This window comes from Hydractinia symbiolongicarpus, chromosome 13 (genome assembly GCF_029227915.1).
Source record: "Hydractinia symbiolongicarpus strain clone_291-10 chromosome 13, HSymV2.1, whole genome shotgun sequence".
Lineage (NCBI taxonomy): Eukaryota > Metazoa > Cnidaria > Hydrozoa > Anthoathecata > Hydractiniidae > Hydractinia > Hydractinia symbiolongicarpus.
In genome coordinates, this window is record NC_079887.1 from 20,894,363 (window position 1) to 20,917,468 (window position 23,106).

Below are 23,106 nucleotides of genomic sequence, written 5' to 3' on the forward strand. Positions count from 1 at the left end.
AACAGCAGCTAAATGTTCAATTTAAACTACCAAAATATCAACAGTGTAAATAGGGTCTTAAGAGAGAGATGGATTTACCTTGTGCAGCACCAGACCTGTCTACACTGCTAACATCCGACGTTAGTGTTTCTAATAGCCATGGCATTAAATCATTAAAGCAGTCTTCACCCATTCCTCGTACAATTGCACCTAGAGCTCTCGCTGATACAGCTCTCACCTAAATGTAAAAATCCACATGTAAAAGGATATACACCCTTCTTCCAGTGTCATGTAAGTGTGACCAAGGTAATACAGTAGTAAGTTATACTATTGTAAACAATGTACGGTAGCCACATAGATTTAAGAACAATCCAGGAAAATTTTAAGGAGTTTTTTTTATTCATCCAGGAAAAACTTTCTTGTTGTAAAGTCATAGCAAGATAATTTGCGCATAATCAAACTGAACATCGTGTCACTTAAAAGCATGGATAAAAAATTTAAAACACCGTTTAAGCTTGTACCAAAAAGTTTTTTTAACGATAATTATTAACGACGAACACTATGAATAAACATTATATAAGTATCACTCTTAGTACAAATAAATGATTTCAGAACTGTAATTTTTATTGACCATCAAATGTTAATGCATACCTCTGGAGAAGGATCCAACAGAGATTTCTTCAAACCAGGTACTACAGCAGGTAGGTAGGGTGACAAATCCTACAAAATGGAACAGCAAGTACATCAGGGTATAGATTAGGATTAACAGATTTTAGAAACTTGACAACACAATCTTGTCTTAAATTTTATTTCATTTTTTGGTTACTACGCAGAAAATCTCATACAGAAAATCAAAGTTCACCACATTTTTCGATTTATAAGGCTTTCTAAAAGTCGCGTTTATTTACACTTTTTGTATTCCTTAGTTTGTCTGTATCTATGGTTTGTCCATCTAATTGAACCGTTGTTTGAAATGAAAGAAAATATGTACGTATGTACTTTAACCTAAAGTCCATATTTTAAACTGGTCAAGTAACTTACAGACAAGCAAATTTACAAAAAAACATTCACTAAGCAAACAGCTATCGCCTCAAATAACGTTCGATACCTTGGGATCAGTCAAAGCATACATGTTTCCTAAGATTTGTGCCGCCATCTTCTTTGTTTCCATTGCTCTTTGATCTAACGCCTTCTCCAGTGTTGGCATAATCAGAGCTAACGACGGTGCATCGATGAAATGTACGAAGGAGGTACTTAATAATGCTTGTAAACATGCTACTGTATGCTTGCTGGGATCAGAAAGTGCATCAAGTATGATTGGACAGATTTCTAAAGTGTAATTGGAGATTCGTTGCGGCACATTGCAATGATGATCAAGAAATATTTATGATTGATGAAGTTGTTTTTTTTCATTTTACTTTTTAGTCAGCAAAATTTCTCGACAACATTTTACAGTTTATCCGCAACATAGAAAAACCAACATAATAAGTTGCAAGTGTTTAAAAGAACCTCACGTATCAAATTGTGATTTCCCATTACGAAAAATTTAATCAAACTAGTCACAAAAAAGGAACTGTTTCCCCACATACATTCATACCTTGAATTTCCGGGTTTCGGATTACTCCACCGATTTGTCGTAAAGCTTGTTGACCGGCTTTCTGCACTTTGATATGTGAGTCTGCAAGTACTTCAGTTAATCTTGGCACTATGTTGGGTAGACACGATGAAAGCTGTTTCGGTGCACAAAACGACATCGCGCCCAAGAGTTCAGCACTTCCTAAAATGTCATGCAAAATGGTAAGAAAACTTTTCCTATTTTTAATTATTTTAACTTAAATGAATAACTATATCGATCTGTCACACGAGGATACTTTTCCTTTGGCCTACGTTATGTCATGAAAGGCTATTAAACCTTTACTGACGTCTTATGAAACCCCTGTTTCGTTGAGACACATACACAAACACGACAACAATTTAATTAGATAATCATAAAAATAATGCAGAAATTACACCCTTAATTTCTCCTGGATGGAAGGGCTACAGGTTAAAAATATTCTGTTAAAGATAAGACGATTCACTTTGATTTCTGTATTTAAAACAAAAACAAGCCATAAGCATAAACAAACCTGTTTTTGTTCTCCATGCTTCTTCTTCTAAAGCTTTTAGTAAAGATGGCAGTACTAATTTAACGCCATGGTTACTCAAATTTTTCATCACAGCTTTTGCAGTTTCATCAGCAGCCTAAAAATAAATTCAAACCTATAGTTGCTAATGTTAAATAGTTGTCATAGGTTGAAACATTTCATACAGAAGATATTACAAATAATGTTGAGACATGCATTTTTACATTACAATATCTTACCTCTCTCACATACTGGTTTCCATCACCAAAACATAGCAACAGATGTGGTAAGAGGTGCACTACATATGGTTCAAACAATCGACCAAGCATAGTGCAAAGTGTCTCAAATGCTAACAGTGCCCCTAAAAAAGTTAGCAAGTGGTGAATCATTGCTGCCCTTGGTAACTAAGTTACATTATCGCTAGAGATACGTATTATAGCGTTGCTTGAACTTGCTTGTCTGCCACACAAGTCGTTTCGTGGTCAGTGCATGACTCCAAATAGCCTGCAACACAACATAAAAAGTGCACTGGAGTAGGGATTCGAACCGGCTACCTTTCGAATTGAATGCTCTACCATTAAAATATCTTTCTTCATATAACCTTAACTCGAGTAGTCCAGGAGATATTTAATGCACTGCTCAGTTGTCAATGAAGACGAAACCAAAAACACATACCTTAACACTGAATATCCATGAGCATCAATTTTACGAATATCTGTACCATTAACACAATTTTAGGAAGCGATAAGAAAGAATTTTTAACTTTTTTGTTGACATTTCATGAAGACATTAAACCTGATTTTTTTCAAATTCCTTTTTTTGAACAAAAACACCAAATTCATAGAATTCAAGTATAAACGTAACTCCACGTATACGAGAACCATTAAACAATGTTTCAGATAATTATATATACATAAAACAGATAATAAACAATCCCAGCAACTACATCTACCTTCTCTATGCTTCCATATTTTCTTGTCTTGAATGGACTCGTTCAATGTGGTAATAATTCCTTGTTGTTTTAACGATAAGATTCCCAAACCTTTCACCAGGCCAGCCAAGCCATATGCAGCACCCCTTCGCTCTCCGTATGATTCTGCATCGAGAAGCTGAAAATATTATAAATTGCTATTTAACACAACATAAAAAGCTAAAAAATCCCTACACTTGTAACGTATTTATATGTAACGTATATATATATATGTATTTATACAGGATATAGCCACTTCAGTGTTGGAAACACTGTTATTAATGTGGGTCCTGTTCGGAATGTATACATTAAGTATACACCGGCATTGCCTTCCTGATTTCCCTCACATGGCATGGGTTGACCCGTAGCTGTGGTAAAGACACTTGCTAAACATGCCCGCCCTGTGGACCGAACCACGGACCCTGTGATTATGAAGCGAACTCCATAATCACAAGGTCACACGCCACTTTTTACCAGTACATTTTTTGCTGCTAGAAACAAGATACAAAATCTAAAAAACTCCCCCCCCCCTCAACAGCTTAGTACTTACCTGTGTGAGCAAATTTTTGATCAGTTCTGGAGCTTCATCTTTCATAGCTCCACACAAAGGCGGTAAACAATTTGCAACTGCTTGCTGTACTTGTTGAGATGGCGTGGCTAGAGCTGCCATCAGTTTCGAGAATATAGGTTTGACCTAAAATAATACAGAATGTAATTATTAAAGATATTTCACAATTGTAACATGGTGCAACATAAAAACAAAGTTAGAACCTCCTGCTACTCGCCATAGAAACATTCAAGACATGACTAGTTAAAATAAAAATACAAATCAATTCTGATTCTTACCTGAGGATCAGTTTTTGCCAGATGTTTTGCAAGCGATCCCGTTAAAATAATAACAGACTGTCTGATAGAGTCGTGAGCTGACGAATCCAGTGCTTTATCAAGAAACTCTTGAAAAATTGAAAGAAGCATGTCCATGTGATCCTGAGGATAGAAAAATATTAAAATCATAAAAAAAAAGATCCATATTAAGCTAATAAAAATAATGTTGCTGTAAAAAGTTGGAGTTCGTTAAAGCCGTTTTTCCTTGTTTATTATACATTTTTTTAACTCTTAATTTGTGCTGACTCAGCAATTTAAATGATAAGTCAAACTAACTATAATAATTATAAGGTCCATGGTTTTAAGAAAACGTAAAGAAAATTTGCATAAAGAGCTGTTTGGACAGCTAAAAAAGAACACGACCACCTAATATATGGAATATCATGGCTGATAATAGTCAAAATATGCGACTGATATTTGTCAAAAAAATGAGAATATTCTGACTAAAAGAAAAACACTATTTTAATAAAAAAGCATGAATCCTTTAGTTCCTTCTAAAAGAAATTGTTATGGCTGTTACATGTAGTCTGTTACAATTAATGGATGATCATACTTGTCCAAAATGATTGACAGCTTGCATTGCAGCATCCAACATTTGCTTTCGAACAGCATCGTGGCGGTCCCCAAGCGCATTTGGTACAAAAAAATGGAAAAGAGAATCCAACTAAATTAAACAACATAAAATAATTATTTATAGTAAAAACAGAAGTATAACATTACTTTAAAGACAACATTACATGTGACACATCTAGAAAATTATTGACATTTTCAACTGTGGTATATATCATAAAATTTTAGGTTAAGAAAGCATAATAATCATGTCCTATTGAAACTCTGAGAATTAAATTGCTTTTTTCTTTAAACCTATTCATCCAACTGCAAGAATAAATAAATCCCTGTTGAAATTCAAATTTCTATACCTCGCTACCAAAAAATGATTTGCTTCATGAAAGTATATGTGCAATATTTTAGCGGTGAAATATGTTTTTCAACCACGTAAACTAGAAAAGTTTCATCTCCATTTACATAGAAATTCTTGAAGGAAACATTAATTCACCTGGTCTTCTGGAATGTATTGTGAAATCTTCTCCAGAGCTATACCAACACCCTGCCTTGCTTCCCATGTATCAATAAACGGAGGAGAAACATTTCTGCCAAGGTTATCAATAACAGGTGGAGGAATCTTCAGACAACAAAGAAAATGTGAGATAGATTTACCTGTGTAACTTAAAAATTTTCAAAGATTTTAAATACATCATACATTAAACAGAAATTTTAGGGTCTTATCACATGAACCTGGCCGGGCCGGAATTAGCTTGAAATCACATTTTCTCAGCTTGGGCTGAAAAAAGTTACATAAAAAGGGTTACTTTAAAAAAAGTTTTATTTGTTCTTAATGTAGAAAACTATTATTTTTATCAAAAATGTATATAATAAAAATAAATATAAGTTTGTTCTTTGGTATCTTTGTTATAAATGTACAGAAAACAATGTGTTTTCTTCAATTTAAATAACCTTATGATGCACAAAAATAAAAAAGTCTGCCCTGTTTGCCAGACTGGAGTTACCACATGGAATTGTTTTAGTTCGCTTCACTGTGAACTTACTTTGACAAGGCGAGATTCCAGTTAGCCGGCCAGCTCACATGAGATAACAGGTTGTTTTTGGGAGAGTTTGTTAATGAAGATGAGATCTAGGCAAACTGAGCCAGTCCATTTTGTGGGGCTGATCTTTCTCTTTTAAAACCTTCTCCAATAAAGAAACAGTTCATTAAAATAAAACTTTAGGGTACGCTTTATAATTGATTTTTATGAGGCTTAAATTTGGTTTTTTAAGATCTTTTGTTTGAGAATTAAAAATGCAGATGAACAAGAAGTAACTATTTTACAGCCTAATAATTGACATGACTATCATAATAGCCATAATTTGTTCAAAATGGTAGCAGAATCACTACTTTGTGTTACGGATGCACGAAATAGCTTACAAGGTTATATCCTGAGGACTGGGATATATAATACAGGTGAACCCATGGATTTTCTATGATTATCTATGATTTCTAACGATAGTCTACAGATATAATAAGAACAAAAAATCTTCTGTGGTCACATCACAACAACAAAACATGCCTGTAAGTAATACCAAAGGTACGTAGCCTGAAAACATGTGCCTACCTTGGGTAAAACTTCGGTAGTGTAAGACAATTACTTCTGTTTGTTTTTAATTTTTTTGCAAAAAATTCAATTCTGAGTCAGATTTTATCAGGGTTGGAATTTTTAATTTACGATTTGCAAATCAAATGCTGTTTTTGCAAATCATTTTATTGTTTGTATCACCTTGTCGCAAGTTATTCGTTGATCACGTGATCTGCTGTGTGAGCTCGGCTGCTGTGCAGTTGTCACGAGCTAATGGTGACATGAAGAGATCAAGGCCGCCTTCTAACAGGAAGAAGTGATTTTACGTGCGATGTAAAAAAGTGAGCTTTATTAAGTTGTATATATAAGAAGAAGAGTATATAGAACCATTTATGAGTAATTATTGTCGTGACTCGACGCAAGATCCCGACAACCTATTTCTATAATGATTGTTGCAACAAAATAAGCATTAACAAGAGATCAATGGCAAGAGGCCTGTAGTGATCACAGATCACAGCTGCAAAAATGTTTTATTTTCTACAAGCATTTTTGGGAACTAACTTTATATTTGTAATTTAAATCCTGTATATATTGACATACAAACTTTATCATCTTCCATAAATTCAGCATACCTTAGTTTTGTCTTCATAAGTAGCTAATAACATAATCATAACATCTCCTGCCAAATCCTGTTGTTCACCAAGAGCAGTTGCAAGACCTTTACTAGCAGCTAATCGCACTTCCCCAAGTGGATGGACAGTATCGTCTACAAGCTCACAGGTCATGACTGGTGTAACTTTTAATGATGCTTTCTCCCAAAATCTAAGAAATTAAAGATTTCAATCGATTTACTCAATTTTTTGATTAACAATTACTTTATAATCATGTTTCCTAAGACTTGTTTCTCATGACGTATTAAAAATTAAGTCTATTGAAACTGTACTTGAGAAGTTTAACATCTGTCATCCAATATTGTAGCAACATAAAAAACATAGTAAACGAGAAGCTCAAGATGATTTCTAAATGCTTTCTCAATTATCAGTTTTTAACACTGAATATTCTAACATGAGTTCTTCTTGCCAACGTAATTTAAAAAACAAATTCAATTTTTCTCACATTTCAGCTAATTTTGCATTTTCTTCGATCATATCGTAACGAGCTATCATCATTCTTCGAGTAAGCGTATTCAAAACTGTTGCATCCAAATCAGAAAGCACATCTACAAGTTCTAGAAGTCCTTTGAGAGAAGCGTTTCGCAAAACAGAACACTGTGACAAGATGTTTGTAAGCAAAAGTTCTATTTCTGGAACGGTTGCCACAGCACAGCCCTCTCCACCACTTCCAGCTTTGCATACTTCGTCAAACACAGTATTGGCAAACTGTTGGATTTTTCCATCTTTTCTATGACCATCACAGCCTGTGATAACTTCTGACAAAATAGACAACATTTTATCACGTGGAAGGTAGCTTGGACGATCCTACAAAATAATTAAAATACTAATACCCATAAAAGAATTTTAAAAGTAGACTATTTATTAAATTAAATGCATACATCTACAGAATCTTCGGTGCCACGTAGTTTAGCATGTGCGAAAATAAGCTGTAATGCTGTCATACGAGCTTGTTCATTGTAATGCACGATGCTACCACGATCCTTTAGGATGACTTCTAGCAGTGGAAGAAAAAATGAAAACTCAACGGCTGAGAACGGTCTTTTCCATGTATATGTAAACATAAGGAATACATTTCTTTCTGTTACAAATACATTTAAAATATTCAGAATTCGTTCTGAGACTGTATCTAACTTTATTTCACACCAGTTGGATGGCAAGGCACAAGCAACTTTCTTGTGTCTTAGCATGGTGTAACCAGCAAATTCCCCTATAACATAAAAAATATTGCTCACATTAAAACTTTACAAAAAGTATTAAAATATTGCACTTTCTAATTCATGTCAAGTCTTAGAAATTTTTTATACAAATCCTGGAGTGTCAAAAAATCAGGCAGGCAGATAGATTTTTGCAACAGTAATTTTTATGACTTGAAAGAAATTGAATTAAAAAGAATAAATATATTCTAAGAAACCAGTGTCTTAAGCAGACAAATCAGTTCATAAATCAGGTCCAACAACTGACCCACAACAAGTCTGAAAATAAAAATACCTAAGTGTTTATATTCAGGATGAAAGCAACATTTGATTAACTTTATGTAAAGCTCTACAGCAAGAGGTGAAGCCAGTCGCGAATTTAACAGAGTTTGTAGTATATCTTTAAGCTTTGATGCATAAGGTATTATTTCTTCCCTTGGTAATTCCAGCAATACTGATAAAAGTGTGGCATACTTGACAAATCCTTCATTTAACTAAAGCAAAGAATTATGAAAAGAGTACAAACAAAGAAAAATTTATAGATTAGGATACTAAAGTTTAGGTCTGAAAATTTGTCACGGAACACAAAACTGTTTCTTCGTTTTCGCAAATTACGTTTTGCAGTAATGGAACTTGGCCATTTATTATATGTCTTTTGGGTTGATGAGCATTCTCAGTTTGGCTAAAAAGGTTATTTTTCATTATTAGATTTATAAGTGGAAGAATTGGTCACGAGGAAACAATTCATTGTTATCACCATTTCATCTTTATGGAAATGATCTTTTACATGGGTTTTAGGACGCTATTATTATTTCAAGATCTGTATTACGTGGAATACTGTGGTCTATTTATCAAGAAATTGTTGTGCTGTTTAGTCTAAAGGAACAGCCGTAAATAGAAAAAGCAAAACAAGAACAGATAGAAGGAAAAATAAGTATTTTTACGATCGTGAGTCTTTCCCTGATCTTTTTTTCATGTGCCATAATAGCATGTAGTTGTTCTTTTTGTTTCTTGTTCAGTTCTGGTCGCTGCTCCTCAGTTTCCAGACCTTTTTTCTTTTTCAATTCCTAAGTTAATAATCCAGTTACTATCTCTTCTTCATGTTATATAGCCACAGGTTATCAGACAACATTTCTATCACTTACATGTGCTTGAAGACAAAAACAAATTCAGCAATTCTTTAGGTAAAAAAGAAAAGAAAAAAGCCTTGGTTGTTTAATTAAAGCTTTACAATAATTCTATTTATTGAGAGTGTCATAAAATTGTGCCAGTCCTTAAACTTACTTCACGCAGTTCCATTTCCTCCTTTTGTTCTTTAAACGAATACGCTTTTGATTCCTTCTTCACATTTGCGTCTTTAGTTTGAGCCGCCTTTGCACTTAAAAAAAACAACCTCAGATACATTTGTAATTAATTCATAAATATATATTAAGTAATAATTAGTATCTGAAAATGTGATGTAAATTGTCAAATAAATAGCCCAAAATATTTCAATTTGAATATCTAAATCTCAACATTAACCAGTTGAGGCAAAAGACTAGGATTTTAATAAGAAGGTCAAGGTAAATTTTTCTTCATCAAGACACTAGTCTTCAGAAAGGAAAATAGATAGGCTGATTATCAGATACACTGGAAGCCCACAAAAGTGCTGTGAAAACACAACAAACGTCTGTTTGTTGTGTTTTAACAGCGTGTTTTAACTCAAAAACAAAGTGTACCTTTCATAAACACTTTGATCATACACTTCACCTTTCTTTGTATTTAAAATGCCATACTCCTCCTCAGATATGTCTTTTAATGCAGGATCAGATAAATATTCAATAATTTTGTTCATGAAGGAGGGAAGGTAATCACTTGCTTGCATTTTTCGGACTACAGTTTGTTTTAAAATGTTAATGTGCATCTAAAAAAAAATCAAAACATTGGCCAAAAGATTTGTAAGGTTGGAATATATTAACACAACTTTTTCAATTTGCATGCATCAAAAACACAAAATACTTTGTAAACAAAAAAGAAAAAGAAAATACCTTGTGTAGTTCTTTCTGTTCTAAAATAATATTGACAAATGCCATGCAAATTCCCCTCTTTAATAAATTGAATCCACTATCCACTAAAATAAGAAAAATTTACAAATTTTATCTGCAGGAATGCATACTTCATTTTCTTGGACATGGAACTTTTAGGTCCATTGTTTTAAAAGCTAAATGTAACTGGTAACCTGCAAAACACAAAAAATGTCATTAAAGCTGTGTACACCTTTAAATATGGAGTTTATCCTGTTAAAAAAAACGGCTAGATGGTTTGTAGCTCATACAATGTTTAGAGGTAACTAATAGTTTACCGTATGTTTCGAGGCTTAAACAATTAATACAAAATTTGTATTTTAATAAAAATTCTGTACTAGTTTTTTGTTTCATTTAAATTAATAAATAATGTGAATGCACCTGTCAATGTTTATTAGTAGATATTTTCTATTGTACTGATGTTTGAAAAAAGAAAATTGGGTACCCGCTTCCCCAAGTAAAAGTCAATTTAATTAACGTCTCCCCACTTAATCATTGTATTAAGGTGAATTTCCATGTGAATGGCAAATATGGTGTTGAATTTGTTTAGAAAGACCGTTTTGTTTTTCATGAGAAACTAAAATAAGCAAAAAATTAGGCTGAAGGTTAACATATAAAGAGTTTTTTGTTAATGCATACCTAGCAGGGGGTGGTGAACATGAGTGCACAAGCAGCACATTACAAGTTGCTCATGTGTAGTTAGTGGGTTCTTTCTTTCATGAATGCAACCAGAAATGGCTAAGTAAGCGTGTGAAATCTCTTTAAGTGTGTGTTGTTGTGCGTCATTGTGTTCGGATGGTATCTAAAACACAAAAAAAAATTTAAGCAACCAAATTAATTATTTAATTGAATTTCCGCACCCGAAGGTGTAGGAAATTCTTTAAAACCGTCGTTTTTTTCTTTTGGAGCATTTTTTGAGAAAAAATCGACCCTGGGATTTCACGTTCCTCTGATTTTTGTTACCTAAATGTCATTTTAGGCCAAAATTGGTCTAAAAATTAAAACTAATTTATCTTCAACAAAATTTGGCACAGATCACAAAAAAAGTATGCTGAACCTGATGGTGACATCAAAATTTTATTTTTGCTACCTAAATATCATTTTAGGCCAAAATTGGTCCAAAAATCAAAACCATTATATTTTCGACAAAATTTGGCACAGATCACAAAAAAAGTATGCTGAACATGATGGTGGTACAAAAGTTTGATTTTTTGTCACCTAAATGTCATTTTAGGCCAAAATTTAAAACTACTTTATTTTCAACAAAAATTGGCAGTTAATAAAAAAAGTATGCTGAACATGATGGTGGCATCAAAATTTTGATTTTTTGTCAACTAAATGCCGTTTAAGACCATGGGCGTTTCAATCGCAAGACTTTCAACCATGAATGATAGGCTGTATTTTTTGTTAGCAATTTATTTTAAAATGTGAGTTTATTATGACACGTTTCTTTTTGTTTGCGTTTGTAGTAAGATATAATGTCACTTGTGTGATTTATCTTCAGAGCTTCATGCACCAAACTTCGAATGTTTGGCACGATAACACAACGAATTAGCAGGTTGTCATCAAATACTTTGGAAGCAAGCTGAAATTCTTAGAGCCCCCAGGGCTTCTTGTTTTAATTTGTGATCGGCTAATTTATGCAAAATCTGCAAGATCACAAAAAATGTTTTATTTGACATGACACAAAGGAATATATCAATCCCCCCCCAGGCAATAGCTAAAAATAATGTTTACCAATAATCACATGAGTAATTCTTAAATATTAAAGAAAAGCTGAACAGAAGCTAAGATATCTATATTTTTAGTTGCACCCATTGTTCTAAATTATGGTTGTCTAATGATGTGCATTTAATCTAATGAGTCCTTTGTTGTGTTTACTTTGTTAAAGTAGGGGAAGAATAAAAATTCTGAGCAATAGTATATATTCAAGTTATCTGAACATTATTTTAAATATTTTTTTAGCATCTTAAAAACGCTGAACTACGCTATGGTTTAACTTGAACATGTTCCAACACTTTTAACTTTTGCAAGCAAGAAACTTACGTGAAAGTTATCCATTTTGTGAAGAAGAATCTCGAAAAGTTTCATAAAGAATTCATATCTATCAACATCTTCCAAATTCGATATTTTTCTGATAAGTGTCTTTGTTTTTGCTCTTACTTGTACATCTCCTCGTAACAACAGAACAATCAAAGCATGATACCAACATCTTAAAAAAAAGGGAAACGTTGATCATGTAAACATTTGTGGAAATTATTTAGTTAATGTAAATAATGGAAATGTACTAATTTAAAAACCAATTATTTTAGAAAACTCAGAAAATAAATGTTATTTTGATTTATTTTATCTGGTGTTTCATCTTTCAATTTCATGTCTGTAATTTCAGTTTCTTGTTCTTGTCTATACATTTTTTGTTGGTGTATATGCAAGTAATTGGATTGCCATTTAACATGAGAACTTGGAATTTATAAGATAACTCAAATTTTCACTCAGTTACAACATGAGAAATTTGCACTCAGTAAAAACATGGAAAATTTGATTCCAAAATAATGTTACCTAAGTCCTTTTATTTCTACCACATGAAAAAAATGATGATGAACAATGACATGAAGAAATCTGCATAACTGTTGCAAATCTAAAAATGTTAATGTGAACAAAATACATCCACATGTAAAAAGAGCATTACTTATGTCATCAAAAAAACATTTTAAACATTCTGATGTACTTACAATCCTTTGGTGCTATAGCGAGACATTTCTCTGGCACCAGATATCCCTTTTGAGGAGCCAGAACAGTTTGCCAAAATGCTCCCAATTTACTGCCTAAAAAAGGTGTCGAAAGAATTTTAATGTAATCAAAACATGTATAACTTACATAAGAACATACACACCAAACGGCTATGACTCAAAAACGCAATGCAGTTCTTCTTGATCATTGTTTGCATTTGATAGATGTTTATTGTACCTTTTATGTCATCAGAAATAGCCATTTGTGCAATGACAGTAGCAGCTGTCACAGCTTCATAAATAGCAGTGACAAGATGGCCTTGACTCTTTGCCTTCTCCACAACCTGAAGCAGAAATATGAAATACAGCAAAAACAGAAAGGTTAATATGATTATAAACACACTATACAGTTTAAATTTACTGCCAAATACTGACTTATGCATTATTAGTTCTTTTAAAAGACTTTTATATACCTGTAAGAGTGTGTCCAGTAGGTCAAGACCCTGTAAAACAGTGTTTCCTAAAAAAACATAAACAATCAAAAAACACAACACAACCCACTAACGTTTCTTCATCAGTTGAAATTGTTATACCTTTAATAGCCTCAGCAACAACTTTAAAATACCCAGCTTTTACAGTAGAAGAAGCACTTTTCAATGATATTCCTTTCTGAATAAAAACAAAATTGTGAACACCAGTGTGCTTTAGAAAAAAGCCTTTCTTAGGCAGCAAAGTTAAGTTGTTGTTTTACGGGCAGTAAAGAAAATTTGATTGGGTTGGTTGAGTGGCAAAATAAAAATAATTATAAAGAAGACTTAGGGTTGGCACACAGAATTTTTCCTGCGCATGCATTCTTAACACTATTCGGATTCCACCCCCCCCCCCCCCTGATGGTTTTTTTTATTACTCTTTAATGCTATGTTTTATGCTTACGATACTTACTGAGTTTTAATATTTATATATTAGACACCTGCATGCAAAAGTTTTAGGTCCCATACCTTTCAGAGGCTTTGATATTAGCTATCACTTGAAACTACCCCTAAAAATCTCTATGAAACCCTTATAATAGAGAAAATATAATAACTCTTGTTAGAGTTATGTTTAGAACTTGAAACTTACAACACAACTTTGTTTCATCAAGAAGAATCATTTTGCATTATTTGGTTACGTGATTAATTCGATTTCCTGATTTTTACGGATTTTACTCGAAAATCGGAAAAAACGGATTTTCGGGCAATATTTGGCAATTTTTTATATGATCTATGTAAAAACCAGAAGATATGTTAAATAACATTTACTTAGCTTTCAGAAACTTCAAACAGAATGTAAAAATTCACTCTAGAACTAAAGGAATTGAATTTTAAGCAGATAATGGCATTTTGAACAAATTTTAAGCTTTTGATGACTTCACTGAAAATGTGCTGACACAAGCAAAAATTTATTGCTTCCATATTGTTCCTTTTGCGACGTACGATTCAATGTGATGTATGCTGATTCAATTTGGCAAGCCTATGAAAAGTTATTGAGGGAAGGACCGATTCCGTGTGTTAACAACACTAAAAATGGGTTATGGAAATCATTATTTTTGTCTAGGATTTTTAATTTGAAAGAAAGACCATACAAAGAGTAATACTCACAAAAACACACAAAACCTACATATAGCCATACTTTTTCTGTATAAAGTTGTATAAATTACCTTTATTGTATCACAAAATGTTGATGGAAGATTAGATACAAAGTATGCACTCCATAGGCTTAACGCTGTCAGTCCTTGTAGCAAGACACCTTCATTGCCTAGAAAACACATGATCATTAAAAGTATATAAACATATTACAAAATCTCACATATTTGGGGAAAACATTACTAGCTAAATACATAATCCATTAGGCAACTCTTTAATTTCTTCCTCAAAGAATGAACTTGCAATCATAAATGGTTTAGAAAATATAGTTTTTATGTGAAGTTATCTACCATCTGGAAAATAATTGGTATATAGTATGTCTTGAAGGTTTGCAGCACTTTGATATACATTTTATCTAATTTAACATTGTATAAATAGTATTTTTTGGGCAATGGTTATAAATTTAAAAACATATTTCCACAAAGATTCCAAAAGTTTTGTTCATGGTCATGGTCAGCGGATTTTAGCTTCGTCCCTTAATGTCTTCTGGTTACTCACCTTCTTGAATTAAAAATGAAGTTAATCCATCGTAAGCCACGGAAGCAAGTTTTTCTTTATGTGCACCGCTGACTGTTGTTTTTGCAACACCAGCAATCGCTATCAGAAGAAATAAATCTCATACAAATATTTACGAAAAATAGAGTTATTAAGAGCAGTAAAATTTACAGGCAAAACTGTTATGGTTTTATATTCTGCAATTTTTTTACCTGATAAAACCGTCACACGCTGCTCAGCCATAGCTAGTTTACCCTCTGAACCTAACAAAAGTAAAAAAAGTCAAGATAGATATTGAAGCTGCATACAAACATTTTGAAATTTAATAAAAATATGGAACTATAAAGTCTGCAAAGTGAGAAAGAGTTAAGAAGCAAAGTTCATACAGAAGGTTTTAAAATGTATAAAATGATTTAAATTTAACCTGTTAGAATTTTGAAAAGATGTTTTAACAGCATCTCAATTGCACTTTCATCACTGCACTGCACTGCAAGATTTTCAACAACCATAATAGCATCAGGATGTAAAGTAACATTTTGCGATACCAAAAGACCTGAAAAATAAGTAGAAAACACAGTCAAAAAGGTCGCAACAGTAGTAGTTACAGGCACTTGAAGCTTTTTGGTGCGAGCAGCCATAGGCATATATACTTTTAGAAGAGATGTTTTTCTTTGTGTGTTTGGCTTTAGTCATTTGGACCATGGAGGTGTATCTTTTATACCTTTTATATGTATGAATATATGAATATTAAGGCAAATGTATTACCTGTGCAAAAGGTTGTGCCGTTTGTGTGTTTATTTAGGCAAGTTCAAAATCGTAATGTGAAAAAATTTTTATTACTGAACAAATAATTTTTCAAGTGTTTGCTGATGAAGATTCTCAATTTTAAGAATCCGAATCGGAATCAGAGTCAGATATTGCAGAAGAAAATATTACACAAGAAAAAAATTGATGATAATACTTCTGCAAAAAGAGAAGAACAACAGCCATCTGTTAGAGGAAGTGAAAGCACCAAACGTGGTTTCAGAACTAGAGGAGGTAACAGAAATACACAGGACCAGACAAGACTAGCAGTTCAGGCATTGAGAGTAGTGTACCAGAGCTACATACTACCAAGGTATTTAAGAGCAGGGAACTGGAAAGACGTAACAAATGCTGAAACATAAAAAGGTCATCTGCTCACTGGGATTGAGAGAAGAGAGATCGTTCAACATTAGAGTACTGATCCTCTACTGAAGTCACCAATTCTGAATGAGGTCATGTCAAGAAATCGATCACAAATCATTTTTGAATTTCTTCACTTTACTGATAATTCAAATTATGATGCAAACTATCCCAACTGAGACATACTCCTTAAGGTTTAACCAGTTGTTGAGTATGTTCAAATCTGTCTACACATCAAAAAAATGTTTCTATTAATAAAGAACTTTTATTATGGAAGAGGTATTTAAGTTTCAAATAATACATTTCTAATAAATGCCCCAAAGTTCAAATTAAAATGTTTCGCTTCTGCGAAGTAGGAGGCTACTTGTGGAATTCACCTGTCTACCTCAGAAAAGAAAGTGATGTTCAAGATTGAACAAGATTGAATATACAAGAGAGGATAAAGAAATTAGAAAATTATCTTTTATCAATGAGTATAATCGTAACATGGTGGTGGTGTTGATTGCAATAAAGTGTTGATTGGGAACTACATGATAAAACTGCTGTTCCAGAAAAAACCTTTCCACAATTGAAAAACATTTCCTGCAACTTATTCTACCAACTGAAACGAAAAGTAACACCAACAAGGGTTGCAAGATCTGCACCAAAAAAGGATCAGAAAGGAAAGTGGCTATTATAAATTGTATCAGCAATCCTGGACTCTGTCCAGCACCATGTTGTGAAGAATTTCAAAATGAAGTTTAAACGATAACTTGCTAGAGAAAAACGAGTTTTTTATGTATATTTTACCCTTCATGTTTTGACCATTTTTTCTTTATTTTGCACTTTTTTTAACCTTTGCTACTAAGGTAAAAAAATCGCAGGTTGCGCGAGGTAATAACATTTGACATAAATACATATGCCAATGGCATCGAATTACACTGGTTGTGTAAAAAACATTTGTTGTATATATACATCTGTGGCTGTTCTTGTGAAATTGCCTTAGCATTTAAAAGGTTCAGCATGAAAAGTAAAGTTTGAATATCATAATTTTGTCAATTCACCAGACATACTTGATGATGAGCTTATTTAGCACATTAGTGAATAATGACCATGAACAAAACTTTTGGAATCTTTGTCTCAACAAAAAACACGTTTTCAACACAATATAAAATATTTATATATGTCCACGTACTGCATATACATTTGGACAAATCTTCCATGTACTTTGATAGATCAATAGACAAACCAATCAGTAGATAACCAACAGCTAAAACAATAAAATTAATATAAATCACAATGTAGATTGAAATATACATGTCAAAAAGGGAAATCAGGACTTTTGACTGTGTAGTTGGTTTTACCTTGTGCTATGTTTTTAACACTGGTGTTTTAAATGTTTAAATTTAACAATATCTACCATTGAAAAATTATTTCTTTTTACTAAAGTGTGAGGTTTTCAGAAACACTAAGCAAGTGAATATAATTTAATTTGGCAAAAAGGGCAATGACAGTTATATACAATTACTTTTCTGTAGTTTTATAACAAAACTCCCCTTAAAAAACTCCCCCAAAAGTCCCCTTAAAAAAAATCTGTTTTTAATCTCAATTTTGAAGATTTGCTGTTAATATCATGATCCTTTAACATGATATGAAAATTAGCCCATCTTCTACAAAATTAGCGAATCTTCTACAAAATTAGCCCATCTTTTACAAAATTAGCCCATCTTCTACAAAATTAGTCCTACCTTCTAAAATAACTTCTGGATTTCTCAACAAGGCCTTTTGAATTATTGGTACCAATTCAACAAAATCTTCATGGCTTACATACTTAAGGAATGGTCTTATATTTTCCTAAAATGTATGGAAATTAACTAAACATATACACCTGGTAGCAAAGTATATACAAAAAAAAACACAGCTTCAAAGGTACTAGTTTTCATTACTCTTTTCAGGTTGTATACGCAAGGTAAATATGGCATCATTAAATATAAAACCTACTCCTTCTTCTTTTTTTTATTTCTTAGAACAAACTATTACATAAAGACGAACACAAAATGTATTGATGTGATATACTTACCAGTATATATGTCGGAGTTCTAATTTTCACCTGAATGCAATTTCGAACAAACAAGTCAATTAGTCTTTTCTAAAAAAGAAATAAAACATCTTTTAGTTCAATGATCAATCATAATACTTATTTTTATCCACCTTCCCTCTTTATTTCTGTTCTATTACTGCAATTAGTATAAATTTTATTTCATATGTATATTTTTGCTTTGCATCTGAAAATTTTACATGTTTTGCAATTTGGGTTTTTCTACCATAATCTTACACTGATAAGATTGTTGAACTATGCATCCAATATGAAACCAATTTAGTGTTTTTTTGTTATGTTGTATTATTTAAGTGTTACGCCATAGTCTTTAATTCCTACGCTGTCAATATTTTTCCAGCAGTATAGAAAATATTTAATAAAATAAGTTAGAAAATAAGTTATTTATGATGGTTTTGTAACAAAATACGATGCTGTTTCAGCTTCGTAAGAAAGCTTTTTATTGCTTTTTTGTAAAATAGAGTAATTTTTAAGATATAAAAAAGTTTTTGATTGTAACTTAATTGTAAAATGCAGTGGCGTAAAAAATTTAGCACATGAGAAAGACTTTTTATCGTTTTTTTAATAAAACATAGAGAACATAAAAACTTCATCAGAAAGTTTTTGAATTTAATTTAAAATAATGCTGATATAATGAAAACTTTGTAAGAGAGTGTTTCAATTGCTTCTGAAAAAAACATAGAGATGTTTAAGATTTAAAGGGGAACTCCAGTAAAAATCACTTTTTCTTTTTTGTTATATACGTACTCAGAAAAGCATAAGAAATCAAAAAAAAACTTACTTTTCTTTTTTTTCTTATTTAAAATTGTTGTATAAGCCTTTGCATATTCAATTTTTTTCTCATAAAAAAACAGACAGGTGCGATTTCATTTAGGACTGAACCCAATTATAAATAATGACATCACATCGTGCAGAAAGTTTAGGCGAGCGCAGAGAACGTTCATGTTAAGACCTATAGCTTACATTAAATCGCTTTTTGTATGTAATTTACATTTAAATCTTTAAAAAATGGTTAGTTGCTCTGCGTTTCGATGTACCAATCAAGTAGAGAAGTGTAAAGAAGTAAGTTTTCACAGAATCCCATCTGTGAAAAACAAAGAACTCAAAAATGGCTAAACAAAATACGTAGTGCAGGTGTGACCAAGCGATCAAAGTTTTTATATTTGGTTAGCGCACTTCACAGATAGTTCTTTTAAAAGAGATCTCTAGGAAATAAACTTCCATATTAAAATATTGCCACTTTTTAACAATGCCATTTCAGCTAGTAAACGCGATCAAAGTTTCTCATTTCTTCTTATTTCATTATTTGTACTAATATCCACAGAACACAACCAAATAACATTTTGTACACTTTTATATTAAATAAAAGAACATTATACCAATTTCCAATAACAACACAGACAAAAAAGTTTTATAGTTACACATGTATCTTTCGTAGCGCTCAAGTTTCTATTCTTTGTTTTTCAAAAAAGAAGCTTTTTTGATGGAAGGACATGCCGAATATTTTCAGGGGGTCCAATTTTCTTCAATCTTTGTAACTGTTTAAGGCTGCATGTAATGCTGATAATGCAGTTTCTAAAACATCTTTGTCAAAACAACTACTTATAAGTCAGTAGCATCTGCAATGCATTTATGACCTACCATAATCATAAGAATGATTTTTATTTATACAATATTAATACCCCTGTTTTATCACGACCCGAACATTATTCGATCTTTCGATCACGCATTTGAATGGTCCTCCATCACTGTGAAAATTTCAACGTTACATAAAATTTGTTTGCATTTGTGCGCAAAAAAGCGCGTGCAGAGGAAAAATATTGCTGAATTGTGAAATAAAAATAAATTGGCTTGTAAAGTAAGAAAGTTTTTTTACTGAAGCAAATGATAAAGTTTTTTGACGAAAAGAATGTTAAAAAAAGCGATTAAATATATTTTTTTTATATATTTCTTTAAAAAGAAAATATTTCGCTAAGAGCATTACTTTGAGTCACTAAAAGACACCTCATCCCTTTGCATCATTATTAATTTCTCCCTTGTGAGACACAAGAGGTTCGAAGTCCTGTGGCTGTAGCTTTGTAAAGTCTTTTTCACGAAGAGAATTATCCGAATCTATGTTTTCTAAGTAATAATCTTCGTCATTATTACAAGACGTCTTATCAACGAACAATGTAAACAGCAAGTAAACAAACTTTTAGAAGGTGTGCTACTTAGCTTACGGACTTTCTGCACGACGTGACATATGCTTATTTATTTGGACAAAATCCTCTTGGCCTTGCAAATTTATTCAAAATTGAAGATGATCACAGACCCGATAAAGGTATAAATAAAGATTTTTAACGATTGTAAAAGGTTTATTCTGACATATTTATGCATTGTCTTATTAAAATAACATTTTTTTCAAATATTTTTTTTTTCACTGGAGTGCCCCTTTAAAAAGAAAGCCTATTGAAATTTTTTTTGGTATGCTGTATGAATTTTTTATAAGCCATATAAAAAAATTGTAATGGCATATTGAGGACTGTTAATTATGGCAAAAAACTTCAAGTTTTAATCATGTGCCTTAATATGTGTTGCATTATGCCATGTGTAAATCTTGTGTTCCAAAACAACTGACACATATGTCTTGTATTCCTCTCAGAAGTGGTTACTTTTTTGTTGGTTTAAGATCAAGTTGTGGAATAAGATAAAGTAATTCCAAAAACTAAGAGAAATGATTAACATGTGCGAAATGCTAGTGATGACCATGATGATGCATTAATAATGCATCATAACAATCAAATAAGCATACAACTAGAAGTTAAAAAATTATTCAGGTGTTCAATAGTTATTAAAGGTAGAAAGAAAAAAGTGTAGCACTTGTCCTAATTTACATAGATTTAAAAACAAGTTGGCATAAAAAATTTATCACTAAATAGAAAAGCTTTGTTCTATCAACACCAGGGAAAAAATGACTACCTTTGTAGGTGCATCAACTATCGAGGTTGACTTTAAAATTGTTAATTGCTGAAAAATGAATCCAATTGTACCAAGAGATTCAATCTATAACAAAATGTTAGTTTCAAAGTTTGACTGATACTGAATTTTGCATACTTAAAATCAGTCTTGTCATTCTAGCATGTGTGATCAAACTTACACGGCTCTACACGTGCCTTAAACAAAATTTTTTAATTGCACGCGAAAAACCATAATCACACGTGCAAAAGTTTATTACTTGGAAAGACTAAAAAAGTAAAAATCGCACATTTGGAAACCATAACAGAAATTTTGGGCGTGTACTGAAAATAATAAATCATGCAAACAAAGTGATGTTTTATTTAAGCTTTAGCTTTGTACTATCTTTTTTTTCTTTTCAGGTCTTAAATACCCACAGCATTCCCACAAAATCTCCCGTTTTTTTGATTTTGTGAATCAATTTATGATGTTCAATTGAAACCCTGTAATGTGGTAATTGGAACCCTACAATGTGGATTAGATTTTAGAAAAACCATAATCAATATTCTGAATCCTGATAGTTGAGGTACATTACAAGGGTTATCTTTCACTATAACACATGTACCTGTTGGTTATCATTGTTTAGAATAACATCTAAAAACTTTATGTAAAGTTCAGCTGTCTAAAGAGAACAGAGAAGACATGATTATATATAATTTTTAGTATAGTAGGGTTGAATTGCATTTTGTACATAAAAAATTTACGAGAATTCTTTACCTTGTGTTTGTAAAGCCCTAATCGAGATAGGAGGGTGCAAATCATCCGTTGTACTCGAACAGCACGCACAGACTTTACACTGCATGCAACACTATAACACAACACCTCTACTTCTACGATTTTCTGAAACAGCAAATCTTCTTGCAAGTCTTTTTCAACATACAATGTAATTAATTTGTCACACCATCGTAACAATCCCAGTGAGGTCAAAACGTAACACATGCTAGAACGTAAAATACACCTTTAAATCAATAGGGCTTTTTGTGTGTAATAAACTTTTATACGAATGTTACTCTCAAACCTTTAGTAACATGCAGAAAAGATATCATTTTTTAAAGTGTTTTTGATGTCATCAGAAAATTACTAGTTTTAAAAACTGGCTTCATATACGTTGTATTAATAAACCACTGTTAGATGTACTTGAAAACTAATAATTATATGTTTGTGGCATACTTCATACTCAGCAATTAGCAGATTGAATTATAGAAGGGGCGTTTACATACATTGTTAAACATAAAGTTATTAACACATTTACATTATGCAATTAGTCAACATCCAGATCAAGAATACTACTGACCTTGGCTGGTATTTAGCTAGCTCCATGGCAGTAACATGAATTTCTCCAAGTAAATACTTTGCTGCTGATAAACCTAGTAAAATGAGAAAGAAACATTAGTAAATGCAAGCAAAAAAAAAAAACAGTGATATTCAAAATATCCCAAGAATACCTTGACTTTTCAAGAGTTCATCAATAAATTCAGAAACAACTCTTCTAGATAATGCATCCCTTAAGAAAAAATATAAACTATATAAATTTTACTCAAGTTTACCTTTCGTGAAAAAACATGTTGATTTCATAGACAACTTTTCAAGCTTTCTTTATGAAACAAATTAGTTTTTTTGTTTGTTATTTCAAATTATCTATTAAGGGTAGCCCCTTCAATTATTATTTGTTCTGCTGTTAACAAAGGGGTCCAAGTGCATTTAAAATTCCCATTTGAGAACACCAATTGCTCAACAATACAGCTGCCTAAGATATCAACCCTATTAATGTGCTAAAAGGCAAGTAGAAAGAATAAATTTACACTTTTATAGTCTCTGAGATGATTAGGCTTGGGTTTGCAGAAAGTAAGCATTAACTGAAAGCTCACTTCTGTAAAATGCATGTAAAGAACCAGTTGATTTTTTAAAGGTTTCAGTAAAATTATTAT

General features: G+C 32.1%; 1 protein-coding gene across 1 annotated transcript in view; it reads right to left on the reverse strand.

The window, feature by feature from the left end:
• Positions 1-23,106, reverse strand: part of LOC130623713 (eIF-2-alpha kinase activator GCN1-like) — a 33,022-nt gene that overhangs the window by 8,323 nt on the left and 1,593 nt on the right. Inside the window, exons 4-41 of the mRNA XM_057439224.1 lie at positions 22,624-22,682; positions 22,473-22,545; positions 21,896-22,118; positions 21,744-21,800; positions 21,143-21,226; positions 18,149-18,217; positions 17,817-17,922; positions 17,264-17,338; positions 15,350-15,478; positions 15,138-15,188; positions 14,929-15,027; positions 14,445-14,542; positions 13,342-13,417; positions 13,222-13,268; positions 12,987-13,092; positions 12,752-12,844; positions 12,579-12,657; positions 12,066-12,231; positions 10,659-10,821; positions 9,984-10,066; positions 9,675-9,859; positions 9,241-9,334; positions 8,901-9,023; positions 8,252-8,450; positions 7,642-7,970; positions 7,206-7,567; positions 6,722-6,911; positions 5,015-5,140; positions 4,511-4,621; positions 3,919-4,059; positions 3,623-3,766; positions 3,055-3,211; positions 2,342-2,463; positions 2,106-2,220; positions 1,577-1,756; positions 1,088-1,308; positions 631-699; positions 79-217 (exon numbers count right to left, since the gene is read on the reverse strand). Of these exons, the coding sequence (XP_057295207.1) occupies positions 79-217; positions 631-699; positions 1,088-1,308; positions 1,577-1,756; positions 2,106-2,220; positions 2,342-2,463; positions 3,055-3,211; positions 3,623-3,766; positions 3,919-4,059; positions 4,511-4,621; positions 5,015-5,140; positions 6,722-6,911; positions 7,206-7,567; positions 7,642-7,970; positions 8,252-8,450; positions 8,901-9,023; positions 9,241-9,334; positions 9,675-9,859; positions 9,984-10,066; positions 10,659-10,821; positions 12,066-12,231; positions 12,579-12,657; positions 12,752-12,844; positions 12,987-13,092; positions 13,222-13,268; positions 13,342-13,417; positions 14,445-14,542; positions 14,929-15,027; positions 15,138-15,188; positions 15,350-15,478; positions 17,264-17,338; positions 17,817-17,922; positions 18,149-18,217; positions 21,143-21,226; positions 21,744-21,800; positions 21,896-22,118; positions 22,473-22,545; positions 22,624-22,682 (4,943 nt within the window). The remainder of the gene's footprint in view (positions 1-78; positions 218-630; positions 700-1,087; positions 1,309-1,576; positions 1,757-2,105; positions 2,221-2,341; positions 2,464-3,054; positions 3,212-3,622; positions 3,767-3,918; positions 4,060-4,510; positions 4,622-5,014; positions 5,141-6,721; positions 6,912-7,205; positions 7,568-7,641; positions 7,971-8,251; positions 8,451-8,900; positions 9,024-9,240; positions 9,335-9,674; positions 9,860-9,983; positions 10,067-10,658; positions 10,822-12,065; positions 12,232-12,578; positions 12,658-12,751; positions 12,845-12,986; positions 13,093-13,221; positions 13,269-13,341; positions 13,418-14,444; positions 14,543-14,928; positions 15,028-15,137; positions 15,189-15,349; positions 15,479-17,263; positions 17,339-17,816; positions 17,923-18,148; positions 18,218-21,142; positions 21,227-21,743; positions 21,801-21,895; positions 22,119-22,472; positions 22,546-22,623; positions 22,683-23,106) is intronic.